General features: G+C 44.7%; 1 protein-coding gene across 7 annotated transcripts in view; it reads left to right on the top strand.

The window, feature by feature from the left end:
- CUL2 (cullin 2) overlaps positions 1 to 27,533 on the top strand; it is a 323,154-nt gene that overhangs the window by 130,762 nt on the left and 164,859 nt on the right. For all 7 annotated transcript variants that reach the window (XM_029588577.1, XM_029588576.1, XM_029588575.1 and 4 more), the window contains 3 exons: positions 9,133 to 9,295; positions 15,838 to 15,962; positions 16,558 to 16,665. In XM_029588577.1, the coding sequence (XP_029444437.1) occupies positions 9,133 to 9,295; positions 15,838 to 15,962; positions 16,558 to 16,665 (396 nt within the window). The remainder of the gene's footprint in view (positions 1 to 9,132; positions 9,296 to 15,837; positions 15,963 to 16,557; positions 16,666 to 27,533) is intronic.

Below are 27,533 nucleotides of genomic sequence, written 5' to 3' on the forward strand. Positions count from 1 at the left end.
AGGTATGCCACAGTCAAAGGTGTATTGAAAAAAAAAAAGAAAAGTCCTGCTTTCCGTGATTCCTCCCAATAGTATTGTCGTGATATTAAATAGGAGGAGCCAAAGAAAGCAGATTTAGGTAAAAAAAAAAATAAAATTTTTTTTTGGAAAAAATGATTCTGAATGCCCAATATAAACACTGCCTCTCCACCTCTCCTGTGCGCCCGATGCCAAGAAGGCGCTAGGGATGCGCAGTTTTCCTTAGTGTCTCCTTTTTAGCATGACCCCTAATTTAAATATTGCATTGCTTGCCCAGGAGAGGGGACTGGGCACACATTAAGAAAATGGGCCCTCAACACTGAGTGCCTGTTTTCTGCGCACAAATATTGCATCGGCCCCATAAAGCTTTCAGCATGCTCTACTGAGCATGTGCAGCTATAGTTACTTCCCTGCCCCCATCTCAGTCTCTTTTTCCATAGGGCCATTTGGTCACGGTATTCAGCTTTGCTCTCTCTCTCACAGATACTGCTGTGATTTTTTTCTGGAGCTGCAGCTCTTTTTTTCTAACAGAGCCTTTTTTATACCCTTACTTTATGGTATTTTTGTTTTCCCCTATTTTTTTCTCTTATTTAAGCTCTCTGCTGGCTGAATAGTGGGTCTTATGCTGTGTGGCCTGGTAGAGTCTGCTTTATTTTCTTACTAATTAATTCTGCAGATGCACGTCATTTTCTGTGTCCTCTCCTTAGTCTGCCTCTATGCCTTTGTCAGGTGCTGGTGGGACTGACAGTAAGCAGTCCATGTGTGGATCATGTAGACCTCTGGCCTGGGGCCTCGCCTGAGTTCTTGCCCATACTGCAGTTCCATGTGATATCGTCTGACTGCTTGGCATCGACGGAGGTCCAGGCAGTGAAGGAATCGAGAGGACTGGATTGTTCCTATGGGGGGAGGATAGATCATCCTCCCCACATTCCTAGGAAATAGTCTCCAAGGGCCTCTGGTACCCTGGACGACATAAACTCCTCTCCTGCTTGTCAGCTGTGACAATGCAGTCTCTTTGAGAGTGAGGGTGAGCATGAGCTCGGGCCATCAGCATGGCTGCTGCACCATTGGTGCCATGCCTGAGATCAGTTGGTCATGCACGTCTGTGCCAGAGTAACAAAGGTCTGATGCGTTGGGTGCCATGGATGCCACCGAATGCCGTGGCCGCCCTTGATGCCATTAAGACCACTCTTGAGGCAAGGGCCATTGACGGCTGTGGACAACAGGCGTTTGTGGGTGCTGTAGAGCACCATGGATGCCCTTGATGCCATTGGGCATTTATTTAGTTTTATTTATTATAAATCGCAAACTTCCAACAATTTAGTGTTCAGTGTGGTTTACATAAAAACATACATAAAATGCAAATAAAACACAAAATCAACATCACATATACAGTACTTTATAAATTGAACAACAGAACTTTACCCAAATGCCTCTTGGAAAACAAAGCCTTCACCCCCTTTCTAAACATTTTTAAATCTGTTTCCTGTCTCAGATGCAATGGTAAGACATTCCAGCATTTTGGGGCCACGTATGAGAAAGCTCTATCCCACAATCTTTGTGCTTTATAATTTCTACTCAAAGGTAACTACAATAAGTACATAATTTTTGAGTGAAAAGCATGTATTGGACTATACCATTTTAATTTTTTCTGAAGCATGCAAGGCGTAGTTTTACGCAACAATTTAAATATTGTGACTAACAATCAAAATTTTGCCCTATACCTAATTGGCAGCCATGGTACCATGGTTGCTATTGATGTTTGATGCCATGGCTGCCCTTGATGTAGTTGAGCATCATTGGGCCATGGATGCCGACGAGCACCATGGATACCCTTGACCCATTTAGCGCTTTGGGTGTAACCGAGCACTATGGGCCTCAAGCGCCACAGATACTTTCAGCAATGTGGGGTATCAGGGATGCCAACACAACATGGATGCCAACGACCCCATCGAGTACCAGGGCCCTCGAGTGTCGGGAATGGGCATTGTGGGTGCACCATGGTTGTCGTTGTGTGCCAAGGGTACCATAGAGCGCAGACAGCACCTTTGATGTCGAGTGTTGTAGGCACTGATGAGCAGCATTCCACATGGGCATCGTGTGCATTGGTGCCGCTGAGTGCCATGGAATACCATCGATATCGTAGATGCTGTGAAGCACCATGGATGCTGACACCATTGAGTACTCTGGGGCTTTTTGTGTGCCATGTTGCCATGTGTGCCCTTGTGTGAGGTAGGCTCCATCGACACTTCGAGCACCATGAGTGCTGTTGACTGCCATAGACATTGTTGTGGTGACCGCCATAGATGCTGTCGAAGCCATTCACTTCCATGGCATCATCGATGCCTTTGAGTTCTGGTGGACACCATGGACGTCGTCAAGGCATTCTCCGTTCTTTTGAGCGCTGGGGTGCTGTTGAATGGGTCAGTGCCACGGGACCTTTGGGTACTGTGGATGCCATTGGTGCCACTGGACCATTGATGCCTTCAGGCGACATGGGCACCAGTGGCCCCGCCAGACCATTGCTGCCTTCGGATGAGGTGGGGGTCATCACTGTGTTCAGGGGCCATGGGCACTATGAACTTCTCTGCCTTCAAGATACTATTGGGCATCTTCGGTGCTGTTGTGCGCCACCAATGCTGGGGATGCAACATCATTCGGTGCCATAGATGTGGTCAGTTGCTGACAAGCGTTGACTGTGCTATTGGCTCTACAGCCATCACCACTGTGGGCACCTGCGGGTGCAGTCAGACACCTCAGGGTGACAGCTGCAGCCGCATAGCACCATGGGCTTCCTTGACATTTTAGCGTGCTGGGGAACACTGTTGACCACTAATACCATGATCATCAAGTCTGCAGTTAACCGCTTTGGGCATCTTCAGGTGTCGTGGCTACCTGAGAAGTGGTGCTGTTAAGCATTGCCCAGCGACAGATGGATGCAGTTTGGGTGCCAGTGGTACTGTGTACAACATCGTCATAATGATGCAAGGGTTTCATAAGGCATCATTGAGATAGTGGAGCGCAACAATGGGATTGAACTGGTGCAGTTTACCACAGTGATGGCGCCGGTAAGCAAGAAACCTAAGTATCTTCCTATTTGTGTAGCCTGTCATATTAGGGCTTCTCAGCCTGACTTGGCTTCTAACCTATGTCAGTACTGCTCAGACTCTCAGAGAGAGTTGTCTTCCTCGGATTTTGGTAAGCCTGGCTCTTCACATTCTGATGATGGGTTGGTCAAAGCCTTGACTGGGGGAATGCCAGATCTTGGTTTTCCCTTGACGGGCTTCTCTGCTGGCGAGAGCAGATCTGTGGGACCAGCTCCAGTTCCTTCTGGGCTTGGTCTGGATCCAGCTGCTTTTTCTTGGGTGGAATTTTTTCAGGGTTTACAAGCCTTTCAGGCGCAGTCTTCCACTTCCCCCATTTCTGTCAGGTCGGACCCTCAGCTGGTGGCTTCTCCCTCTTCCAGTCCTATGCTTAGGCGTAGGGGCTTGCTTCGGCTCCCTGCGGATGTTTACAGGAATCCGGATGACACTGATGAGGTTGATCCTAATTTCCCTGGAAGATAGAGAAATTCCTCCAGGGCTGGAACTGTATCGAACCATGTTGCGGTTCTTTCATAGAGATGAACTGCTGGCCCTGATATCTCAGACCTTGAAACAGCTGGGTGTTCCTGGTTCAGATGCTATGTGAGAGCCAAGGAAGAATCCCATTTTGGTTTCCTTACATAAAGCCTCTTGTTTTTTCCCGGTGATGGATGCCATCCAGGAATTGACTGGTCTGGAATGGGAAGCCTCAGAGGCAAATTTTAAAGGGGGTCAGATATTGGAAGGCCTGTACCCCCTGGATCTGGCTCTGAGAGAGCGTTTGTGTTTTTGTAAAGTGGATACTCTGGTATGTGCCGTGTCTAAGTGGACGACTATTCCTAAAGAGGGAGGAGCGGCATTAAGAATGTACATGATGATAGAAGGATTGAGGCTTTTCTTAAGCAAGCCTTTGAGGCAGTGATGATGAATTTACAGATTGTCTCCTATTGCGCCCTAGTGGCGAGATCTTGTCTGCTTCTCTCTCATGAGGTTGATGAGTCTGGAGGTAATTCCAGAGCAATTATGGAGCCTGCTGCCACCTTTTTAGGAGACCCAGGCTGTGATTTGGTCCAGACCTCGGCCAGAGGAGTGGCTTCGGTGATAGTAGCCAGGCATCAACTTTCTTTTCCTGAATTTAGAATTTCTCCTTTCAAAAAGCTCAAAGTAATCCCCATATGGAGATGCCCGTCCACCATCTGCTGGAGATGAAGAATACTGGCAGGCTGGGTCACTGCAAGGGTATATATACTGTGACATCAGCTTGCTCCGCCTTCAACTGCCGGCAGGGGAGCATAAACCCACTGATCCTGAGTTCATCTGTCTACACGCTAGGAAAAAATTTTTTTTTTTTTTACTTTAAATGGTAAAGGTTTTGATTACATGGTGTATGTACTAATACTTTTACTTGAAAAGTCCTGCTGGAACATCAATCATCTGGAGGCCCGGATGGTATAGTTGGCATGCTTGCAATTCAGCCACAGGCTGCGGAATCAAGCGGTTCACATGATGTTGGACTATGCGACGACAGTGGCCTATATCAGTTGCCAGGGAGGAACTAAGAGCCAGCAAGTGCACAGGAAATAGACCAGCTGATGGAATGGGGTGCGCAGAAAGAAGAAAGAGCCAAGCTGTATTGAAAATTGGATTGGGAAGTGATATGCAGTGGGGTGCGCAGAAAGAAGAAAGAGCCAAGCTGTATTGAAAAGTAGCAGCAGCAGCATCGGCCCAAAGTAAAATCAGAAGCTGCCGGCAATCGTCAAAGGAGACTGCAGCATTAGCCTCCCCGCAGCCGATGGGATTCTTCTTTCTTGGCCTGCGAGGGCTGGAGGAGGAGGAGGCTGCTGCAGCTACCATTTTTGCTCGGGGGTGGGGGGGGCAGGAAGTCAGAGATACAGAGAGTCAGCCCACCAGCCTGTGTGATTGTGTATGTGTAACTGTGATTGAGAGGCTGTATGTGAGAGCATGTATTTTATTGAGAGCATGTATGTAAGTGTGAGAGAGAGCATGTGTGTGATTGAGAACAACTAGTCGGAGAGGAGACGTGTGTATATGTGAGAGACAATGAAATTGACTGGTCAGGGAGATGACTGGAGTGTGTGTGTGAGAGAAAGAGAGACTGGTCAGGGAGATGATTGGTGTGTGAGTGAAAGAAGGAGCATGGAAGTGAGAAACTTGAGTATGTAAGAGATCATGGGAGTAAGAAGCCTGTATATGTGAGAGAGACCATAGAAGTGGGAAGCCTGTATGTGTGTATATGCATGAGAGAGAGACTGGTTGGGGAAGTGACTGATGGTTGTGTGTGAGAGAAAGAAAGTGATTATGGGAATGAGAGGCCTGAGCATGGGAGTGAGATAGAGACTGGTGCGCGTGTGAGAGAGAGCGAACATGATTATGGGAATGAGAAGCCTGTGCATGTGGAGAGAGTGAGCATGGGAGTGAGAAATCTGGATGTGTGTGAGACACAGCATGTAAGATAGAACATGGGTGTGGGAAGCGTGTGTTTGTGCATGAGAGAGAGAGACTGGTCGGGACTGTGACTGGTGTCTTTGTAAGAGAAAGACTGATAGGGAGATGATTGGTGTGCGAGAGACAGAAACTGGTCGTGGGGTTGTGACTGGAACGTGTGTGTGTGAGAGAGAGAATGAGAGACTGGTCATGTGCCCTAAGGAAGAGGGCCTGCATGGAAGAGGAGTAGGAGAGCTGCTGGAGGGGATAAGTAAAGGTGGCTTTTTAAGTTTATTTTTTTTGATTGACTGCCATTTTAATTACCGAATATTATGTGATGTGACTGTTGTTTTGAAATATTTTATTGGTGTTTGGAGAATTTTTAATAATTTTTCTCAGTTTTTATTTGTTGGATGTTGCTCTGTTCATAGCTGTTTTGAAACATTTATTATGTTTGTTAGTATAGTTTTACAGTTATTTCTGTGTGGGGATCTATAGCTGCTTGGCTTGTTCTTTTTCCTAATAGGAGGTGTATTGGTGTTTAGGGCTTGATTTAATATTTATAGTTTTGCTTTTTCATAGGTAGGGTTGTTACTGTTTGAGTAGCATTCCCATAATACAGGTGTAACTGTGTGTGGATTAGAGTATGCGCAATACTGCAGATCCTGGAAGTATGTTAGGTCGGTTCTGTGTGTATGACCGAGGTGAGGTATTTTACTAGCATGTAAGCATTTGTATCAGTTTTATTTGTTGTATTTTCTCAAGAAGACATGCACTGGAGGTAAACTGCTGTCTTTTCATAAGTAGGGCAATTGAGCCTAGTAGTAGGAGGAGTTTGTGTTGATGTTATCAAGATGATACCAGAAGCAGAATATCTTTTTTTGTAGGGTGTTGTATGGGGAATGTCGTTCTGCTTTACATCCATTATTGTGGGTCAGGGGGATTCCTGTGGATGCAAACTGTACTTTTACATTTAGCCCCTTGATAGTCATGTGTTGTGTGTCACGTATGTGAGAACCAATTGTCAGGTGTGTCCCAACAGAAAAAAGGTTGAGAACCACTGGTCTAGAGTCTTTTTCTGTGCTCCGGACTTCATTGCATATTCATTCCATAGGATCCAATGTTGATCTCTGATTGGATATCACCACCATCTATAGACACAGGATTAATGGGCTGCTAATTACCTCTTCTGAGTCCAGATATATGTGCATCTTCTCACTGTCAGTAATGAGGTTCATCAGCAGACATTTCCTCAACAATACCCGCTTCATAGCTGGTTTCATGGTTAGATACAAAGTTTCCCCCAGGGACTTGCTTAGCAGTTTGTGTGTCCAGGGTGTACTAGCAAATTCTGAGGTATAGACAGACATCTGATAGGGAAGAACACTTGCGATTTCTTCTTCTCTGATGATTCATAGCTTCATCACATGGCTGAAGACTCCATTTTGTGTTACTCAGGCCTGCACTTTGGTTCAGTCTGTATGTAAGACTGCAGGCTTGGGTTCAATTGTGCACATCCTTTTAGGGTGACTGGCTTCTTCTGTGCAGGCTCAGGAAGGCGAGGACGAGGAGGTGCTATGTGCTGCCCAAAGCAGGGCCTAGTTATTCATGCCCTGTAAGCTGCCCATTAATTATCACATGCTAGGAAGAGAGGCATGCATGACTACACATGATCTCAAAAAGGAGCGCTTGTATGTTTAAGAGCCACTGCTACTGTCTTTTGTTGCTGCAAGCAGAGCCCAAGTGCTGGTCTGGATCTGAGCAGCAGGCAGAAGTGACTTTTTTCCTTGGCACACCTGGTCAGATCTGTAGGCACACCAGTGTACTGTGGCACATTGGTTGGGAAACACTTCTCTATGTTTATTTATTTATTTATTTGTCGAGTTTTATATATCGTCGTTCGGTTTCGCCATCACAACGGTTTACAAATTTTGATGGATAACAAAATGTTAAAACATGTTGAACATATGTTAAGAAAGTTAGTAGAGTCTTTCTGAGCAGGTTCCAGTAATCGAATTAGAAAAGTTAACTATGTGCTTTCAGTGGTTAAAAATGGTTACATAGAACAGGAAGGGTACAAAGTGGTTATGTAGTACATGAAGGGTATACAATGGATATAAAATGGTTACATGGAGCAGATTGCATAGTTTAAATGGTTACATAGAACAGGAAGGGTATAAAATGGTTACATAGAACAGGTAAGGTAGGACGTTTAGTAGGTTGGGAGGAAATGAATATCATGGTTGGGAGCCTTGTTATGTTGCGGGGGTGGGGGGGAATGGAAATTCATTAGGTGTTTTGGTAGGCTTTGGTGAACATCCAGGTTTTCAGTTCTTTCTTGAAGGTTTTTAAGTTTTGTTGTGTTCTAAGTTCAGTTGGGAGAGTGTTTCAGAGTTTGGGGCTTCCGAGGGATATGGCTTTTTCGCGAGTTGATATTAGTTGTTTGGGTCGAGCAGGTGGAATTTTTAAGAGTCCTTTGTTGAGCGGAGGTTTCGTGAGTGTAGTTTTATTGATGTACTTAACCAATTGATTTGTTTTTAGTATATTATTTTGTGTAGTCTATTCGTAATTTATTGGGAGCCAATGTAGTGATATAAGAATTGGAGTAATATGTTCATGTTTTTTTGTTCCTGTGAGGATTCTGGCAGCTGTATTTTATAAGAATTGGAGTAATATGTTCATGTTTTTTTGTTCCTGTGAGGATTCTGGCAGCTGTATTTTGTAAGATTTGGAGTGGGCGGATTGTGGTAAGTGGTAAGTTGAATAACAGATTGGAGAAAATGAGTAGTTGAAGTACTGTTCTGAAGTCGTCTGGGGTTAGGAAAGGTTTTAGTCATCTTAGAGTTAGTAGTTTGTGGTATCCCTCTTTGATTTTGGTTGTGATATGGTTCTTGAAGGATAGTTCACTGTCGATTATGACCCCTAAGTTGCGGGCATGAGTGACTGGGGAAATTGCTGTCTTTTGGTTCATTATGTTGAGCGGTGGTAGGTGTGGTATGTTGTTTTTTCTATCCAGAATAATTATGTCTTATTGATGTTTAATATGAGTTTCATGTTTGTTAGTTGTTTTATTTTTCTTATTGCTTTGATTGCTGTAATTACTGATTATTGTGTTACTTTGCATTTTCAAGTTTAAATCAAGTACAAACTTAAAATGTAAGTAAAAATATTAAAAGAAAATGAATATATTAGAGTCAGTGCATGCAAATATATCTTAGGCATATTCAATAGGGATATCCTGAAAACCCAACTGGCTGGTTTGAGCATCACCTCTCTGAAGGACAAAGGCCGCTCATCTTCATTTCTGAGAGCGAAGAATTATGCTTCATTTAAGATTATTGGTGCAAACGGGCTCAGATGCTGATATTTAAAATATTTCAGAGTGGAAGCAGTGGGGGAACTGTAAGTATGATGAGGTAAAAGTCTCTCACAGAAGATGGCAGAGCGGCCAGAGTTTAGTGGATATTTGAGACAGCAGCATCTTTACCTGTAGAAAATTTATTTTTATTTCCCTTTGGCAAATATGTTTTAATTTTAGTGACTGATTGGTCAGGGAATCTGATGTTTGAGAATTGTTTCTTTATAGATTTTAGCTAGATTAAAAGATGAAGAGATGCGATGTCGGAAATACTTGCACCCCAGCTCATATGGCATAGTGATTCATGAGTGCCAGCAGAGGATGGTGGCTGACCACTTACAGTTCCTGCATGCTGAATGCCACACCATCATCCGGCAAGAGAGGAGGAGCGGTAAGGAGAACTGAGCCAGAGATAAGTGAATATCTCCCCTAGAGTGGCTATGCCCTTTATTGGAAATATTGCTTTTGGCAAATTAACTCAAATTAGAGATGGACAAAGCTACTAGGAAAAGCCCTACAACTTTACATGCTAAATAAGAAAAAGAAAACTTGTAAAAATAAACTTAACAGATAGTTCTCTGTACGTACCCGAATCAGTCCAGTCAGTGGGTTATGTCCCCCATCCAGCAGATGGAGTCAGACAAAGCTTCGGAGGGTGCTGTCTTATAAGCCAGTGCACCCTCTGCCACTCTTCAGTATCTTTCCGACTCCAGCAGATAGGAGCAGGGAAACCTCTGATTCCCCACTACATTCTTAGAGTACTTGTTTTCTTCCCTTTCTACTCTTAAGCTTCTTTTGATGGATCAAGTTCTTTAGATTAAAAAAAAAAAAAAAAAAAAAGAATTTCCCGATTTAACTTGCAGACAGATCTGTTATCTCTCTCTTTGCCTGTTGTTTCCTTTCCCCATTGGGCTGTGCGGGGTAAGTTCTGTGTACTGTTTTGGTTCTTTTTTTTTTCAGCTTTCATTTCCAATATAGCTCTTCTGGGGGTGCATATTGGAGGTTTCAACCTCTTCCCCCCCCCCCCCCCCCCCCCCCGCCGCGTTCCGACCCACGGCCCCGAGAAACACATTCCTTGGGGCTGCTATTCGCAGAGAGGTCACATTCTTCTGCGGCGCCTGTGGAGCTCTTAGGGTTGGTGTGATTTAGTAAGCGGAGGCTCTTTCTCGCTTCCAATTGCACTGCCTGTCATTTCCTCGCGGCTCCCCTCCCTTCCTTCCAGTCATGCCGAGGGCTTTCTGATGTTCAGCCTGCTGGGAGCTCGGTTCAAGGCTCTCCCGCGAAGGGATCTGCACGAGGTGCCTCCCTGAGGGGGAGGGCACCTTGCAATCAGCGGGATGTTCAGTTTCGCGCAGCCAAGCGCGCTTTCACAGGCAGAGGCAGGCCCCAATCCCGCTGAGCGCGGGAACGGTGGCCATTTTGGATGCAGATCCAGCGGCCCCGGCTCCCCCAGAAGACGAATCGGATGATATTTCTACGCTTTTACCACCGGTTATAACACCGGTTCTGCTGCTGGGGCCTGTTTTACCTTCTGGGGATTCCTCTGTTTTGCCTCCCTCGGGCCCACCTCCGTTTTCCACAGACTTTGTGCTTCTCATGTACAATGCCTATCTGGTCAGGATGTCCCAGCCTCTGGATCCCGCTCCTGGGCCTCTGCCTCCCAAAGTTTTCAGGACGGCTGACTCTCCTCCCGTGAGAGTCCCCCAGAGAGTAGAGGCCCCAGGGATGTGGGCCCCGGGGGTCCCTCAGGGGTCCTCCAGGGTGCTTCTGGTTCTCCCCCCTGTGGGGGGGGGGGTGGATTTGTGCCAGAGCCTGACCTTGGATGATCCCCTGCTTGCTTCACAGATGGAAGGGAACGACCCTAGGGTGTTGCAGATTTTCCAGAGAGACGAGTTGGACACCCTTATCCCACATATCCTGCAGGAACTGGACATTGAGGCCCCTCTGGATCTGTCTGGTTCCACTCCGGGGAAGAAGGGAGACCCCCATGCTTGCGGGGCTCCGCCCTCTGATCAGGGCCTTTCCTACCCATCCGACTTTTCTCCAGCTGTTGGCTAGGGAATGGGATTCGCCCGAAGCCTCCCTCAAGATCAGCGGGGCAATGGGAAAACTATACCCCCTCCCTGAGGACTTTCTCAAGCTACTTAAGGTCCCGAAGGTCGACTCCGCGGTTTAGGCAGTCACGAAATGACAACCATTCTGGTGATGGGAGGCACAGCATTACGGGATCTGCAAGACAAGAACCTAGAGGTCTATCTCAAAAGAGTGTTTGAGGTTTCCGTGCTGGGAGTCTAGGCGACCATTTGTAGCTCACTGGCACAAAGAGCGGGACTTTGCTGGGTGCAGCAGCTCCTCACTTCACAAGAGCTACCACCGAGGAAGCACTTCAGGCTGACCGTTCGGAGGCTGTCATTGCCTGCGGAGCAGATGCCCTGTATGACCTTTTCCGAGTTTTGGCCAGATCAATGGTATTGGCAGTCTCGGCCCGACGTCTTCTCTGGCTCCGCAACTGGTCGGCAGATTCCTCCTCCAAGACACAGTTGGGATCTCTTCCTTTTAAAGGGAAATTCCTTTTTGGGGATGATCTGGACCAGATTATCAAGCCTCTCGGAGAGAACACGGTGCATAGGCTCCCAGAAGATCTGCCGTGAACTACTAGATCGTTCAATACCTCCAGAAGCCGGTTCTGCAGTCAACGCCACTTCTGCACCACAAGACAGGTGACGCTTCGGACGCCCTCTTCCCGATCTCAGTCTTGGTCCCGTTCCTTTCGAGGCCGCAGACCGGCAAGGGACAGGATGGCACGAGGGGCATCCTCCAAGTCTTCCCAATGATGCCAGACTGGCCCACTCCCCGACTCCCAGGATTGGGGATGGATCTCTCTTTTCTACAAGGAGTGGTTCCATATCATGTCGGATCAGTGGGTCCTAGATATTCTAAGGCACGGCTGTGTATTGGACTTTGCTCAACCCCCAAGGGACAGATTCCTCTTCTCTCCCTGCGGGCCACCCCAAAAGCAGCTCATTGTACAACAGTCTCTCGACAGACTCCTAGCTCTTGGGGCAGTCATCCCGGTGCCCCCCCACGGAAGTGGCTCCGGCCATTATTCAGTCTACTTTGTGGTCCTCAAGAAGGAGGGATCCTTCCGCCCAATTTTGGATCTCAAGTTGGTCAACAAGTCACTCAAGGTCCCTCACTTCAGGATGGAGACCTTGCGCTTGGTGATTGCTGCAGTCCATCAGGGGGAATTCCTGGCCTCCCTTGATCTGTCGGAGGCTTACCTTCACATTCCCATCAGCATGGGAATGTGAATCGCAGGAAACGCATCAGCGTTTCCTGCGATTCAAGATTCTTGGTCAGCATTTTCAGTTCCAAACTCTACCTTTAGGCTTGGCAACCGCCCCCCCCCCCCCCAAACGTTCACGAAGGTAATGGTGGTGGTAGCGGCAGCTCTCCGACGAGAGAGAATTCCGGTTCACCCATATCTGGACGACAGGCTCATTCGGGCGAAGACTTTGATCCAGAGTCACCGGGCGGTCAACAGAGTAGTACATCTCCTACAATCCCTCGGATGGGTTATCAACTACGCCAAGAGCAGTCTTACTCCTTCGCAGTCTCTGGACTTCCTGGGAGCACGGTTCGACATAGCGACGGGCAAGGTTTTCCTCCGGCCGGATCGGGCCCAGTCGCTCTCGGCGGAGGTTCAGCGCTTCTCTTGCCTCTCCTTTCCCATGGCTTGGGATTACCTACAGGTCCTGGGATCCATGGCATCCACTATCGATCTCGTACCCTGGGCTTTTGCGCATTTGCGTCCGCTGCAGAGAGCATTACTCTTCCGATGGAAACCAGTGTCGCAGGATTTCCAGGCCATCCTTCCACTCCCGCAGCTCACCAGAGACAGCCTGCTTTGGTGGCTATACCCGCTCCATTTGGCGCAGGGGATGTCCTTGGACACTCCGGAATGGGTGGTGGTCACCACGGATGCAAGTCTCTCCGACTGGGGGGCAGTCTGCCAGATGAGTTCAGTTCAGGGGCAGTGGATGAGGTCTCAAGCTACTTGGCCAATCAATCGCTTGGAAACCAGAGCAGTTTGTCTGGCACTGAGGAGTCTCCTCCCCCTCGTCCATCATTGGGCGATCAGAATTCTCTCAGACAACGCAACCACGGTAGCGTATATCAATCACCAGGTGGGCACGAGAAGTCATGTCTCGTTGGAGATGGACAAGCTGATGGCGTGGGCGGAGATCCACCTCTCTCGGCTGGCGGCCTCTCACATTGCAGGGGTAGTCAACATTCAGGCGGACTTCCTGAGTCGACAATGTCTTGATCCTGGGGAGTGGGAGCTCTCCGAGGAGGCAATGCAGCTCCTCATCCAGCATTGGGGGACCCCTCGCCTGGATCTCATGGCCACCTCCCTCAACGCAAAAGCACCACGGTTCTTCAGTCACAGAAGGGAGCACGGCGCGGAAGGCATGGATGTGCTAGTGCTCCTGTGGCCACGTCACCTTCTCCTCTACGTGTTTCCACCGTGGCCCCTCGTGGGCAAGGTCCTCCAGAGAATCGAAGTCCACCAGGGTCCGGTGATTCTGATGGCACTGGAATGGCCCCGCAGTCCTTGGTTTGCGGACTTGATCAACATAGCAGTGAACGGCCCTCTCCGCCTAGGCCATCTGCCGCGCCTACTACATCAAGGGCCAGTATTTTTTGACCAGGCAGATCGCTTTTGTCTTGCGGCCTGGCTTTTGAGAGGTGCAGACTGAGACGCCGTGGATATCTGGAGGCTGTAGTTTCGACACTCTTCAAGGCTCGGAAGACTTCTACATCCATCGCTTATGTCCGGGTTTGGAAAGTTTTCAAATCCTGGTGTGCTTCCTATTCAGCACTTCCACGGATGGCTTCTGTACCTCAGATCCTTTCGGTCCTTCAGGCAGGTCTGGAGAAGGGCCTCGCCTACAACTCTCTGAGGGTTCAGTTTTCTGCCCTTGGATCCCTGGTCCATCGACAGGAGGGAATTCCACTTTCCTCTCACCCGGATATCGTCTGGTTCCTCAAGGGAGTGAAGCATCTGAAGCCTCTGGTGCAGGCTCCTTGTCCTTCCTGGAGCCTCAATTTGGTTCTCCGGATCTTGGGCGGCCCTCCCTTCAAGCCTCTGCGTGCCGCTACCCTCAAGGATCTCATCCTCAAGATTGTTTTCCTCGTGGCCATTTGCTCTGCCCGCCGGGTTTCCGAACTCCAGGCGCTGTCTTGCAGGGAACCTTACCTCCATTTCACGGATTCTGGGGTCACCTTGCGCAAGGTGCCCTTGTTTCTGCCCAAGGTGGTTTCTGCATTTCATCTGAATCAGACGGTGGAGCTCCCTTCTTTCTCCACTGACGATCCACGAGATCTCTGTAAGCTTGATGTCAAGTGCATCCTGAATTTCGTCTGTCAGATCATTTGTTTGTCCTTTGGCATGGTCCCAAGAAAGGATCCAAGGCTACGAAGACAAGGATTGCTCGCTGGCTGCAAGAAGCAATTGTGGCAGCGTATATAGGAGTGGGTTGGCAACCCCCGCTGGGCATTAGGGCCCACTCTCTTCGTTCTCAGGTGGCATCCTGGGCGGAGAGCCAGTCCGTTTCTTCCCAGGAGATATGCCGAGTGGCCTCCTGGAAGTCGTTGCATACCTTTGCTACACATTATCATTTGGATCTCCAGTCGTCGTCTTTTGGTTCCTTTGGTGACAGGGTCATTCGAGCAAGTCTATCACGGGCCCTACTTAGGGAAGCTGTGGTACATCCCACAGTCTGGACTGATCCGGGTACGTACAGGGAAAAGAAAATTATCCTTTACCTGCTAATTTTCATTCCTGTAGTACCACGGATAAGTCCAGTGCCCTCCCTGTTGGGATTTCTGTTTTGGATCTACTGCTCGACTTCCTTTCCTTTGCTTCTCTGTTCACCTACCACTGTTGTAGCCTCTCTTTGACGGGGCTGTTCAATAGTTCTTTTTGCAAGTTTGCCTCTTGGCATTAGTTTGTGTGTTTTCCATAAACCCTGTTCAAAGTTACACTGGTCTGGTTTCCTTGATCCATCCTCCTCTGTGTCTACTGCTTTGATATTCTTATTACTGAAGAGTGGCAGAGGGTGCACTGGTGGCTTAAAAGGCAGCACCCTCCGAAGCTTTGTCTGACTCCATCTGCTGGATGGGGGACATAACCCACCGTCTGGACTGATCCGTGGTACTACAGGAATGAAAATTAGCAGGTAAGGAATAATTTTCTTATATATATGTGCAGTGTATAGAAACCCCACAGATTTATATCATTTTTGTCTGTTTTTATGATATAATGTTGACTTGCCTTTTTTTTTTTTTTTTAATATTAAATATAGTGGAACAGGAGACAAGGCTTTTTAAATGCTGTGTCTATTGAAATAACACATGTTGCCAAGCACTGTTCCACTGTAATGAGTTATTTCTCATTACAAGAAAAGATTATTTTAGGAAAGGTATTCCCTATGCTAAGAAATTCTTTATGGCAAAGGTCCAGAAATTAAGTTCTGGCCATCAGCTGATGCTCAACGCCAGTAGTATGGTAAACTTCTCTATAGTTGGTTTTCTTCTTCCTTGGGTATTTTTTCTCTCCACTTTTCTGCACATCCCCCCCTTTCCAGTGATATTTGTCCTTCCAGCCTCCCTTACCCCCACTCACAGTTTCCCAATAGTATTGTCTTTTTTGCTTTTATTTATTTTTATTTTACTCTCTATCTTGTAAATTTCTATTTAATTTACTATACTTGTTATATTGAAAAAGGCAGTCAGGCAAGTTAAAGCTATTTATGTGGATTACACAGCTTTTGCTAGTTTTAAACAGACTGGTAGGGGGATGGGAAAGGGTGCTGTCCATTAAAACATATATATTTTTGTGAATGTGTATATATATTTTTCAAATTCCAGATATGGCAAACATGTATACTCTGCTTCGTGCTGTGTCAAATGGCTTACCTCATATGATTCAGGAACTACAGAACCATATCCATGAGGAAGGCCTTAAAGCAACTAGCAACCTTTCTCAGGAAAACGTGAGTTGGTGTCTGCATATCTGTGTGATTCACAGTCGCTGTGGTTTCATTCTGCATAATTCTGGAGCCACAGAGATAGTTGGCTAACCGAAGATAATGGGCCTATGGCAATTTTTCCTCATGCTGTAAGAAACGTGTTTTAGCAGCCTATGAGATGCCTCTCTCTTTTTTATGGATTTATGTCTATGATATTTTACACGCTTAGAATAGAGGCCTTAAGGACTGGGTGAGTGATGGGGAAATTTATCAAAGCTTTGCTCTGATTTTGTTATAGTGCAAACATTGTTCCAGATTTAACAGTGAGATTATTTTAGCATTTCAATGAAAAAATGTGCCACTGAAATGTTTTCCCAACCCTAACTGTTCCCTTTTGAATAATCATTAATATTTTTTAACCAGCCCACCATTTACCAGTGCTGTCTCCGTACCTCCTCCCATCTACAATATTATAGAACTATAAGATGCAACTGATTACTTGTTTTCAGTTTTGGAAGGAAATGGGGGGGGGGGGCGGTGTTTGTAGTTTTGTTTTTAAATGTGATCCCACTTGATGGTTATATTTACAAGTGCTTCTTTTCACCAAATATATTTTTAGATGCCGACACAGTTTGTGGAGTCTGTATTGGAAGTCCATGGTAAATTTGTTCAGCTTGTCAACACAGTTTTGAATGGCGATCAGCACTTTATGAGTGCACTTGATAAGGTAGGGGTACCTTTTCACAATGAAAAGCATTTGAACATTGTCCTACTGAATCCATGTTTCTCTTTGAACAAGGAGGACGAGAATTGGCCACTTAAGTGGATAACTTCATTCAGTAGCACCAAGACGGAAAAGCTCTCCCAGAGCTTAGAAAGACTGGGAAAGTTTTCCTGAGCATCCATGGACCTTCCTACAAAACCACTGCCACGCAAGCCTCGTCAGTTATAAGAAAATAAGAAGTTGCCATACTGGATCAGACTAAGGGTCCATCAAGCCCAGCATCCTGTTTCCAACAGTTGCCAAGTACCCAAACATTAAATAGATCCCATTCCATTAATGCCAGTAATAGCAGTGGCTATTCCCTAAAAACTATATTTTAAAAGGCCCGCGCATGCACATGGACACAGCTGTTTTCTAACACGCATGCGTCAGCGCGCATGTTATAAAATGCGATTCCCGTGCGCACTTGCGCACCGGATTTTAATGTCTGCCCGCGCATGTGCAGGCCGTTGGCCTCCTCCGCATGCTGGAGGGGGGTGGATTTTAAAAGAATCGTTTGGCATTGCGAATGGGACTTTGCCCAGTTTCCTCCCAGTCTGCTTCAATAAAGGAGCGGACTGGGAGGGAACTTCCCTAACCCTAATTCTATCTTTCCTCCCTCTTTCCTTCTCATCCCCAACCCCTAAGCTTACCCTAACTAGCGTTTTTTTTTTGTTATTGAAGAACTTACCTGCTCCTTCGAGCAGGAGTAAGTTCTGGTGTGTGCTTCCCTGGGACAGGGCTTAAAAATAAATAACAGATTCACATTTACCCGTTCTAGTCCTTCCATGATTTTATAGACCTATCTCATATCCCACCTCAGCCGTCTCTTCTCCAGGTTGAACAGCCCTAACCTCTTCAGCCTTTCCTCATATGAGAGCTGTTCCATGCCCTTTTATCATCTTGATTGCCCTTCTCTGTACCTTCTCCAGTGCAACTATATCTTTTTTGAGATGCGGCGACCACAATTGCACACAGTACTCAAGATGCAGTCTCACCATGGAGCAATACAGAGGCATTATGACATTCTCATTTTTATTCACATTCTCTTCCTAATAATTGCTAACATTGTTTGCTTTTTTTGACCACTGCAGCACACAGAGCTGACTATTTTAATGTATTATCCAGTATGACGCCTTGATCTTTTTCCTAAGTGGTAACTCCTAATATGGAACCTAACATCGTGTAACTACAGCATGGGTTATTTTTTCCTATATGCATTGCCTTGCTCTTGTGCATATTACATTTTATCTGCTATTTGGTTGCCCCATCTCGCAAGCTCCTCCTCCAATTTAGCACAATCTGCATGTGATTTAACTACTCTGAATAATTTTGTGTCATCTGCAAATTTGACCACTTCATTCATCGTATTCCTTTGTTCCACTAGTACAAAAGGACTATTTTGCTCTCTTTCTAAAAGCTGTTCGCCAAAGTTTTTCTCTTATGGCTTTTATTCTTTTCCTTATTTTCATTTTCTTTATTTATGTATTCATGCCCTGAAAAATATTTTTTCCTTTATTTTCCAAAACTGAGTTTGATTTAGCCTTGGTCCTTTTGAAGATGTCATACAACAAAGTGGGTTCAAAAGATGCCAGCATTGCTCCTTTAAAATGACATCTAGAACTGAGAGCTATTTTTAATGCTGTCAAACTGTTCAGACCTTGGTTAAAGAACAAGGTTGTCTTAATCCAGACAGACAACTTAGTAGCCATGTTTTACATCAACAGACAAGAAGGGGACAAGTTCCTTCAGCTTTTGTCAGGAGGCCTGCAAAAGAATTTTTCTCCAAACTGTCCATCTGCCTAGCAGCCAGAATCAGCAGACAGATGAAGTTACCAGTTACAGCCACCCACAATGGTCATTAGACAATCAAGTAGCACAGGAACTTTTACAGTTTTGGGGCACTAATCATAGATCGCTTTACAATGACATTAAACAACAAGGTTCCCCTATTCTGTTTCAGGATATCAACAGGATATGGTCTAGCCACAGATGCCTTCTCAGTCCCGTGGAATTCCACTTATAACCAAAAGTTCAGAAATTAAGTAGAGAAAATGATCAAATGATTTTGACAGCCTTGTTTTGGCTTCACCAAGTTTGGTTTCCCTGTCTACAACACCTAGCTGATCAACATTTTGTAAAATTGCACATATTCCCATCTGTGATCGCAGCCTTCACATGTTGGCTATGATTGCGTGAATGTTGAAAGCAAGCTAATATCTTCTCAACAATTGCCTTTGGAAGAGGGCAAGATTCTCCTAGCATCCAGAAAGTGCTCCACGAGAAGGTCTGATAGTTTCAAATTGCAAAGGTTCACTATCTGGTATTGAAATTGTCAATAAGACCCTTTTACATGACCTGTTCCCATTTTCCTGTTACATCTATGTAAATCAGGATTGAAAGCTAACTCTGTCAGTGTTCATCTCAGTGTTATAGCAGCATACCATGAGAATTTCAAAGGTCTTCCTTCCTGTTAACCTTCAGTTGCCAAATTCATAAAAGGCCTAAATCTTCTTAAACTGCCAATTAAATATCCTCCTATACCATCTGATCTTATTATAGTTCTGGCTCAACTCATGAAAATGCCATTTGAGCTATTGGTGACAGTAGAACTATAATTCCTTTTTTAGAAAATTTTCTTTTAATAGTCTGCCTGGAGAGTAAGCGAACTACAAGCCTTGGTTTCATAATCTCCCTGTACTCAAATTTTCCAAAACAGATTAGATTTGAAAACTCATCCTAAATTTGTACTAAGTTGTCTCTCAAGTTCATTTAAATCAATCTGTTGTCTTGCCAACAATGTTTCCAAGACCGCTAACACAGGCAAACAAGCTGTTCATGCTTTGGATTGCAGAAGAGTTGCTTTGTTCTATTTAGGAAGAACAAAATGTTACAGAAAAGTTTTCACAATTATTCATTTATGTATTTTTTTAGAAAAATGTATAGTATATCTATAATAATAAAAATTAAGCTAAGCGGATTCCTCAGTTGACATAAAACAATTGTAAAATAAACAAAACACAATATTTAAAACCCTTTAATCAATTCATGACCTACAACTCAATCAAACAGGGTTTCTGAGTTACAAAAAGAACTTTTTCAACTTGGATCTCTGATTGCATCTCTTATTGTTATCAACCAGGACAACATCTTCAAAGTAAAGTGAAGGTCCATCAGCTCAGAGGTACAGCAACTTCCTTAGCTCATATTCACTCTACGTCGATAGAAGACACATGCAGAGAAGTCACCTCATTTTCCATCTATACATTTACTGCTTATTACTGCCTAGAAAATGCTTTGCGTCAAGAGCAGTTTTAAGAAACCTATAATTCTTTCAGCTCTCCTTCAGGCTCTGATTTAATTATGGTTTGCATGCTGCTCAAATAATATAAGACAAAACAACCTCATGCAAACCTCCGCTTAGGAGTTCCCACTTGAGTGGATGATCCTTTTTCTGCTTTTCCAGGGAGAATGCAGAGTTGCTGATGTATAACGTGTTCACCATAGATAACAGGACAAATCATCCACACAATCCCATTTTCCTCTCTTTTAAAGCTGAAGGTCAACTTTCTAGAAAAACAGACTTATGCAGCAGCGGCTGCATGAGTAGGTCCGTACATACTCAGAAAAACCTTCTCTGTCTTTCTGAGCTCAGAGAAAGCTTTTCTCTCTTGGCTCCAACTGATGACATTAACCATTTACATGGCTGATTTGTTCTGCTGTTTATGGCGAACAGCTGTTCCCCGTACATACCCGGATCAGTCCAGACCCCTGGGTTGTGCCTCCCTTTCAGCAGATGGAGTCAGAGAAAAAGCTGAAAGGCACCCCCTCTTAGCCTGGTGTGCCACCTGCGATCCTTCAGTATTTCTCTGACTCCAGCAGTTGAAGGTGGCAGAACCTGTGGTCTTGATCCTTTTAAAAAAAAAAAAAAAGAGAAAAGGGGTCTTGTTACCTTTCTTTGCCTTTGGCTAAATCAATTAGTGGATAAAGATAGAGTAGTTTAAAAAAAAAAAAAAAAAAAAAGGAAAGTATTTTTTCCACAGGAGTGCAAGTCCTCCCAAGGGGTCCCTCCCCTCTTGGTAGTAGGAACGGCTGGGGTTCTTACCCCAATAGCCTTTTCTGCACAGAGACTGCTTCACGACCCACTGAGTAAGGGGATTTACCGGTGGGCCGGTCCCTTCCCCTAGTAGCCCAGAGATGTTTTCATTCCTCTGGTGGGAGCCTCTGTAGTTTGGACCCAGGGACGTTTTCTTTCCCTTGGTTGATTAGCAGCTACACACACACACACAAAAAAAAAAAGGTGTTTTGAACTTCCAGATCTCTGGAGGTATTTTGGAGTGTAGCTGCCTACCTTGTCACAATGCCGCGCGGATTGTGGTGTTCAGCCTGCGGGGAGCCGGCAGTGCGGCTCTCCTGCAATGGCCTCAGCTCCCGATGCATTCCCAGGGGTGAAGGCCCTTCGAGGATGCTTAGCGATGGCAGGGGAGCGTCCCCCACGTAATCGCGTGGTGCAGGGAGAAGTTTGCCGGCTCGGAGGCCTCGGCCTGCCCCGTTCCCGATTATCATGGGAACTGCGGCCATTTTACCTCCTTCAGGCTCTGACGTGTTGCAAGCCATGGGGGGAGGGGAATTTCCACCTCAGCTCTCGCCGCTGAATTTGAGCCCTGAGAGGCCTCGAGATCCTGTGTCTACCCCCTACCTCCAGGGTTTCCTCTGGGGGGGAATCTTAAAGAGACAGCACCCTTTTTCCTCCCAATTTGTGCTTTTCTTGCACAAAGCCTATATGGAGGCAGAGGCTGATTTAGATTTACAGGAGCCTCCTCCAGCAAAGGTCCCTAGGCCTGCTGAGGGCCAGAGGGCGAGCGATTCCGGAAGTGGCGGTGACTTCTCTCGCTGACCCTCCAGATCTCATGTCCCAGGATCCTCTTAACGCGGACACGACTGATGATGTGGACAAATCCGCTCCGGTGGAAGGGGATGATCCGCAGGTGCTCCGATTGTTTCACAGGGAAGAGCTGGACATTTTGATCCCTCATGTGCTGTCGGAACTGGTTATTCAGGCTCCGCAGCCAGTGGCTGAGCCTTCCTCAGGGGATCCTGTTTTGTCAGGTCTTCGGGCTCCCCCTAGAGCTTTTCCTTTTCACCCGATGCTCTTACAGCTCATGACCCGGGAGTGGGACGTGCCAGAGGCTAGTCTGTGGGTCAGTAGGGCTATGGAAAAGCTTTACCCGCTCCCGGAGGAGTCGTTAGAGCTGCTTAAGATTCCTAAGGTGGATGCGGCCGTCTCAGCAAGCGCACCATGATCCTGGTGACAGGAACAGCTGCGCTTAAAGATCTCCAGGACAGAAAGCTGGATTAGCAGTCATCAAGACTTAAATACAACATATTCTTTTAAAAATATTTTTTCTTAAATATTTATCTTAATTTTATTAGGCTCTTGTTGAAATGACTACAGATATGGAACATACCTGTAGCCTTCCCTGGGTTTCTAGATCATTGATTCTCAATGATGTCCTGGAGGCACACCTAACCAGTCTGATTTGTAGGATGACCATAAGGAATATGTATATGTGAGGGTGGTGTTTCCAGTATATGCAAATCATATTCTTTGTGGTATCTTGAAATCAAACTAAAGTCCATACTCAGAGTCAGTGAGCATGTAAATTATCCAGATATTCAATGGAACTTATCTGGATAAGTCTGCTGCTGAATATATCCAGATAACTGTAGGGCAGCCATTTTCTCCAGCCATACTTACCTGCATAATTTTAGCTGGAGAGCACTGAATATCTTTTACTGTACCCCAGGAATGCCTCCAGCCCCACCTTAATGTCGGTAAATTTTGGGTGGGCCATGATTTTCCCGGACAAAATTTACCCACTCAGGAGAGAGGGTCATTTAAACCCTGAAGATCTGTCAAGCTAACTCCCAATGCTAACCCAACAAATCTTTTGAATATGGAACTCACTGAGGTTATATATGCCTTCAGTAAAGGGCATTTTTACATTAAATAAATATAAATGTATTTTATATATATTTATATGTATTGTGACTTGCCTTGGGTTGCAGCAACCCCAAGGCAAGTTACCTGGTTGAGAACCATTGTTCTAGAGGGCTCTTACTGGATTCTATCTCTATACACAATTCAGTTGTAACCTCTTTTTTCCTGCAAAATTTCACATTTGTGAATTTCAATGTTCCTGGGAACAGATGGCTAAGGATGAATGAGTAAGTTAGTTCAGAATTTAACTCTATTTGGAGCATTCTAAAGTTGTCTGTTGCGGACTTTAAGATGAGAGGATCCTATGAACAGGATATTCCAAGGAGTATCAAGAATTTCTCTTGCTTCCCTCTTCAGTAAGCAATTTCTGAAGTATAGTCTTGGCGCTTGGGAATCCTAGTGACAGACCTCTCTCCATAAAATAAAACAATTTTTCTTTGACTTCCCTCTTCAGTCAGTATTACAGAATTTTCGACATGAAGCCCATCGTACCCACCACTTAAAATGGAACTCCCATTTTAGCTGCCAACACCAGAAGCTGACACACTAACTCACTCTCCATAAAATGGCGAACTTGTAAATACGTGTAGAAATCGTTGTTTGACAAATCAAACATATTGCATAACTCTTCGAAAGACCACATTAAACTGTCATTTTGAAGGAAATAATATAACTTATAAAATCCCTTCAGAACATAAGAACATGCCATACTGGGTCAGACCAAAGGTCCATCAAGCCCAGCATCCTGTTTCCAACAGTGGCTAATCCAGGCCATAAGAAACTGGCAAGTACCCAAAACCTAAGTCTATTCCATGTTCCTGTTGCTAGTAATAGCAGTGGCTATTTTCTAAGTCAACTTAATTAATAGCAGGTAATGGACTTCTCCAAGAACTTCTCCAATCCTTTTTAAACCCAGATATACTAACTGCACTATCTACATCCTCTGGCAACAAATTCCAGAGTTGAAATGCTAATTTCATGGAGTGCCCCCTAGTCTTTCTATTATCTGAAAGAGTAAATAACCAAGTCACATCTACCTGCTCTAGACCTCTCATGATTTTAAACACCTCTATCAAATCCTCCCTCAGCCATCTCTTCTCCAAGCTGAAAAGTCCTAATCTCTTTGGTCTTTCCTCATAGGAGAGCTGTTCCATTCCCCTTATCATTTTGGTCTCCCTTCTCTGTACCATCTCCATTGTAATTATATCTTTTTTGAGATGCGGCGACCAGAATTGTACACAGTATTCAAGGTGTGGTCTCACCATGGAGCGATACAGAGGCATTATGACATTTTCCGTTTTATTCACCATTCCCTTTCTAATATTTCCCAACATTCTGCTTGCTTTTTTGACTGCCGTAGCACACTGAACCGACAATTTCAATGTGTTATCCACTATGACGCCTAGATCTCTTTCTTGGGTCGTAGCTCCTAATATGGAACCTAAGATTGTGTAACTATAGCATGGGTTATTTTTCCCTATATGCATCATCTTGCACTTATCCACATTAAATTTCATCTGCCATTTCGAGGCCCAATTTTCCAGTCTCACAAGGTCTTCCTGCAATTTATCACAATCTGCTTGTGATTTAACTACTCTGAACAATTTTGTATCATCTGCAAATTTGATTACCTCCCTCGTCGTATTTCTTTCCAGATCATTTATAAATATATTGAAAAGTAAGGGTCCCAATACAGATCCCTGAGGCAATCCACTGCCCACTCCTTTCCACTGAGAAAATTGTCCATTTAATCCTACTCTCTGTTTCCTGTCTTTTAGCCAGTTTGTAATAAACAAAAGGACATCGCCATCTATCCCTTGACTTTTTACTTTTCCTAGAAGCCTCTCATGAGGAACTTTGTCAAATGCCTTCTGAAAATCCTACGTCTACCGGTTCACCTTTATCCATGTTTATTAACTCCTTCAAAAGCGTGAAGCAGATTTGTGAGGCAAGACTTGCCTTGGGTAAAGCCATGCTGACTTTGTTCCAATAAACCATGTTTTTCTGTATGTTCTGTGATTTTGATGTTAGAACACTTTCCACTATTTTTCCTGGCACTGAAGTCAGGCTAACCGGTCTGTAGTTTCCTAGATCACCCCTGGAGCCCTTTTAAAATATTGGGGTTACCAAAATAATAGGTACCTTTTTAATTACCCTGAACAATTAAGACAGTACCTGGACTCCCACTCTTAAAAAGACCTATAGAAGGGTTATAATGGATTATTGATGAAGTATAACAATGTTTTTCTTGTGAAACATGTTAACCTTAAATCGCTGCTTGAAACTACTGCTATATAATGTCTCTATATTTCTTGTAACAATGTTTTGAATTTAGAGAAGGGTGTATACCCTTCTCGTTATTCTACTTTGTAATTATTGAAAATATTTCAAAATTTAAAAAAAATAAAAATAAATAAAATATTGCGGTTATATTAGCTATCCTCCAGTCTTCAGGTACAATGGATGATTTTAATGATAGGCTACACATTTTTACTAATAGGTCTGAAATTTCATTTTTGAGTTCCTTCAGAACTCTGGGGTGTATACCATCCGGTCCAGGTGATTTACTACTCTTCAGTTTGTCAATCAGGCCTACCACATCTTCTAGGTTCACCGAGATTTGATTCAGTCCATCTGAATCATTACCCACGAAAACCTTCTCCATTATGGGTACCTCCCCAACATCCTCTTCAGTAAACACCGAAGCAAAGAAATCATTTAACCTTTCTGAGATGGCCTTATCTTCTCTAAGTGCCCCTTTAACCCCTCGATCATCTAACGGTCCAACTGACCGTTAACTAATGTAACCCCTCACAGGCTTTCTGCTTCACAGGCTTTCTGCTTCAGATATATTTTAAAAAGTTTTTACTGTGAGTTTTTGCCTCTATGGCCAACTTCTTTTCAAATTCTCTTTTAGCCTGTCTTATCAATGTCTTACATTTAACTTGCCAACTTTTATGCATTATCCTATTTTCTTCTGTTGGATCCTTCTTCCAATTTTTGAATGAAGATCTTTTGGCTAAAATAGCTTCTTTCACCTCCCCTTTTAACCATGCTGGTAATTGTTTTGCCTTTTTTCCACCTTTTTTAATGTGTGGAATACATCTGGACTGTGCTTCTAGGATGACCATGATAGGATAACAATGACCATGCCTCTTGCACACTTTTTACCTTTGTAGCTGCTCCTTTCAGTTTTTTTTTCTAACTAATTTTCTCATTGTATCAAAGTTTCCCTTTTGAAAGTTTAGCACAAGAGCCGTGGATTTGCTTACTGTCCCCCTTCCAGTCATTAATTCAAATTTGATCATATTATGATCACTATTGCCAAGCGGCCCTACCACTGTTACTTCTCTCACCAAATCCTGTGCTCCACTGAGAATTAGATCTAAAATTGCTTCCTCTCTTGTCGGTTCCTGAACCAATTGCTCCATAAAAATGTCATTTATTCCAACCAGGAACTTTATATCTCTAGCATGTACCGATGATACATTTACCCAGTCAATATTGGGGTAATTGAAGTCTCACAAAATAAACGTCGCATAGATTATAATTTTTTAGATTTTTTTATGTGCATAGAATTTATCTGGAACAGTGGACCATCATAACACCCTTGGTTTTTTAGGCAGTAAGCCACACTTTCAACCTTACAGGGTCATGTTTAATCATCGGTCCATTAAATGTCTTTTGTCTTCTTTATTCAAATGTTCTCTTACTCCTTCTTTTTTATCTTTTTTATAATTAGTAAAATCCTTTGTAATAAATTCAAAGACGGAATTGCCTTACTTGTGCGGAGCGCCGCTGCGCTTCCGACCTTTATCTCCTGTGCCGCCGCGCTATTATCTCCAGCGCTGTCGTGCTTTACTTTGCAATAAATTTAAGACGGAATTGCCTTACTTGTGCGGAGCGCCGCTGCGCTTCCGACCTTTATCTCCTGTGCCGCCGCGCTATTATCTCCAGCGCTGTCGTGCTTTGTAGGCGAAAAATACTTCTGGGTTTTTTATTGAACTTCCGATTGGATGTGCTCACACACTTTAGAGCTCCTGCAGTCCGACGTACGTTTCGCGATTTGCGCTGCTTCAGGGACTGATCGGGAAGTTGTAGAGTCTAGGCTTGAAAAAATGCAAGGTTAATTCCCGCCAAGATAGCTTCGATATTTAAATGCTACTATCCAGTTCATATGGTATTTAATACCGCATTCAGCCGCATTCAGCCGCCTAATCCTCTTGTCGGCGTTGTACGAAGCTATCTTGGCGGGAATTAACCTTGCATTTTTTCAAGCCTAGACTCTACAACTTCCCGATCAGTCCCTGAAGCAGCGCAAATCGCGAAACGTACGTCGGACTGCAGGAGCTCTAAAGTGTGTGAGCACATCCAATCGGAAGTTCAATAAAAAACCCAGAAGTATTTTTCGCCTACAAAGCACGACAGCGCTGGAGATAATAGCGCGGCGGCACAGGAGATAAAGGTCGGAAGCGCAGCGGCGCTCCGCACAAGTAAGGCAATTCCGTCTTAAATTTATTGCAAAGTAAAGCACGACAGCGCTGGAGATAATAGCGCGGCGGCACAGGAGATAAAGGTCGGAAGCGCAGCGGCGCTCCGCACAAGTAAGGCAATTCCGTCTTTGAATTTATTACAAAGGATTTTACTAATTATAAAAAAGATAAAAAAGAAGGAGTAAGAGAACATTTGAATAAAGAAGACAAAAGACATTTAATGGACCGATGATTAAACATGACCCTGTAAGGTTGAAAGTGTGGCTTACTGCCTAAAAAACCAAGGGTGTTATGATGGTCCACTGTTCCAGATAAATTCTATGCACATAAAAAAATCT

Source organism: Rhinatrema bivittatum, chromosome 2 (genome assembly GCF_901001135.1).
Source record: "Rhinatrema bivittatum chromosome 2, aRhiBiv1.1, whole genome shotgun sequence".
Taxonomy (NCBI): domain Eukaryota; kingdom Metazoa; phylum Chordata; class Amphibia; order Gymnophiona; family Rhinatrematidae; genus Rhinatrema; species Rhinatrema bivittatum.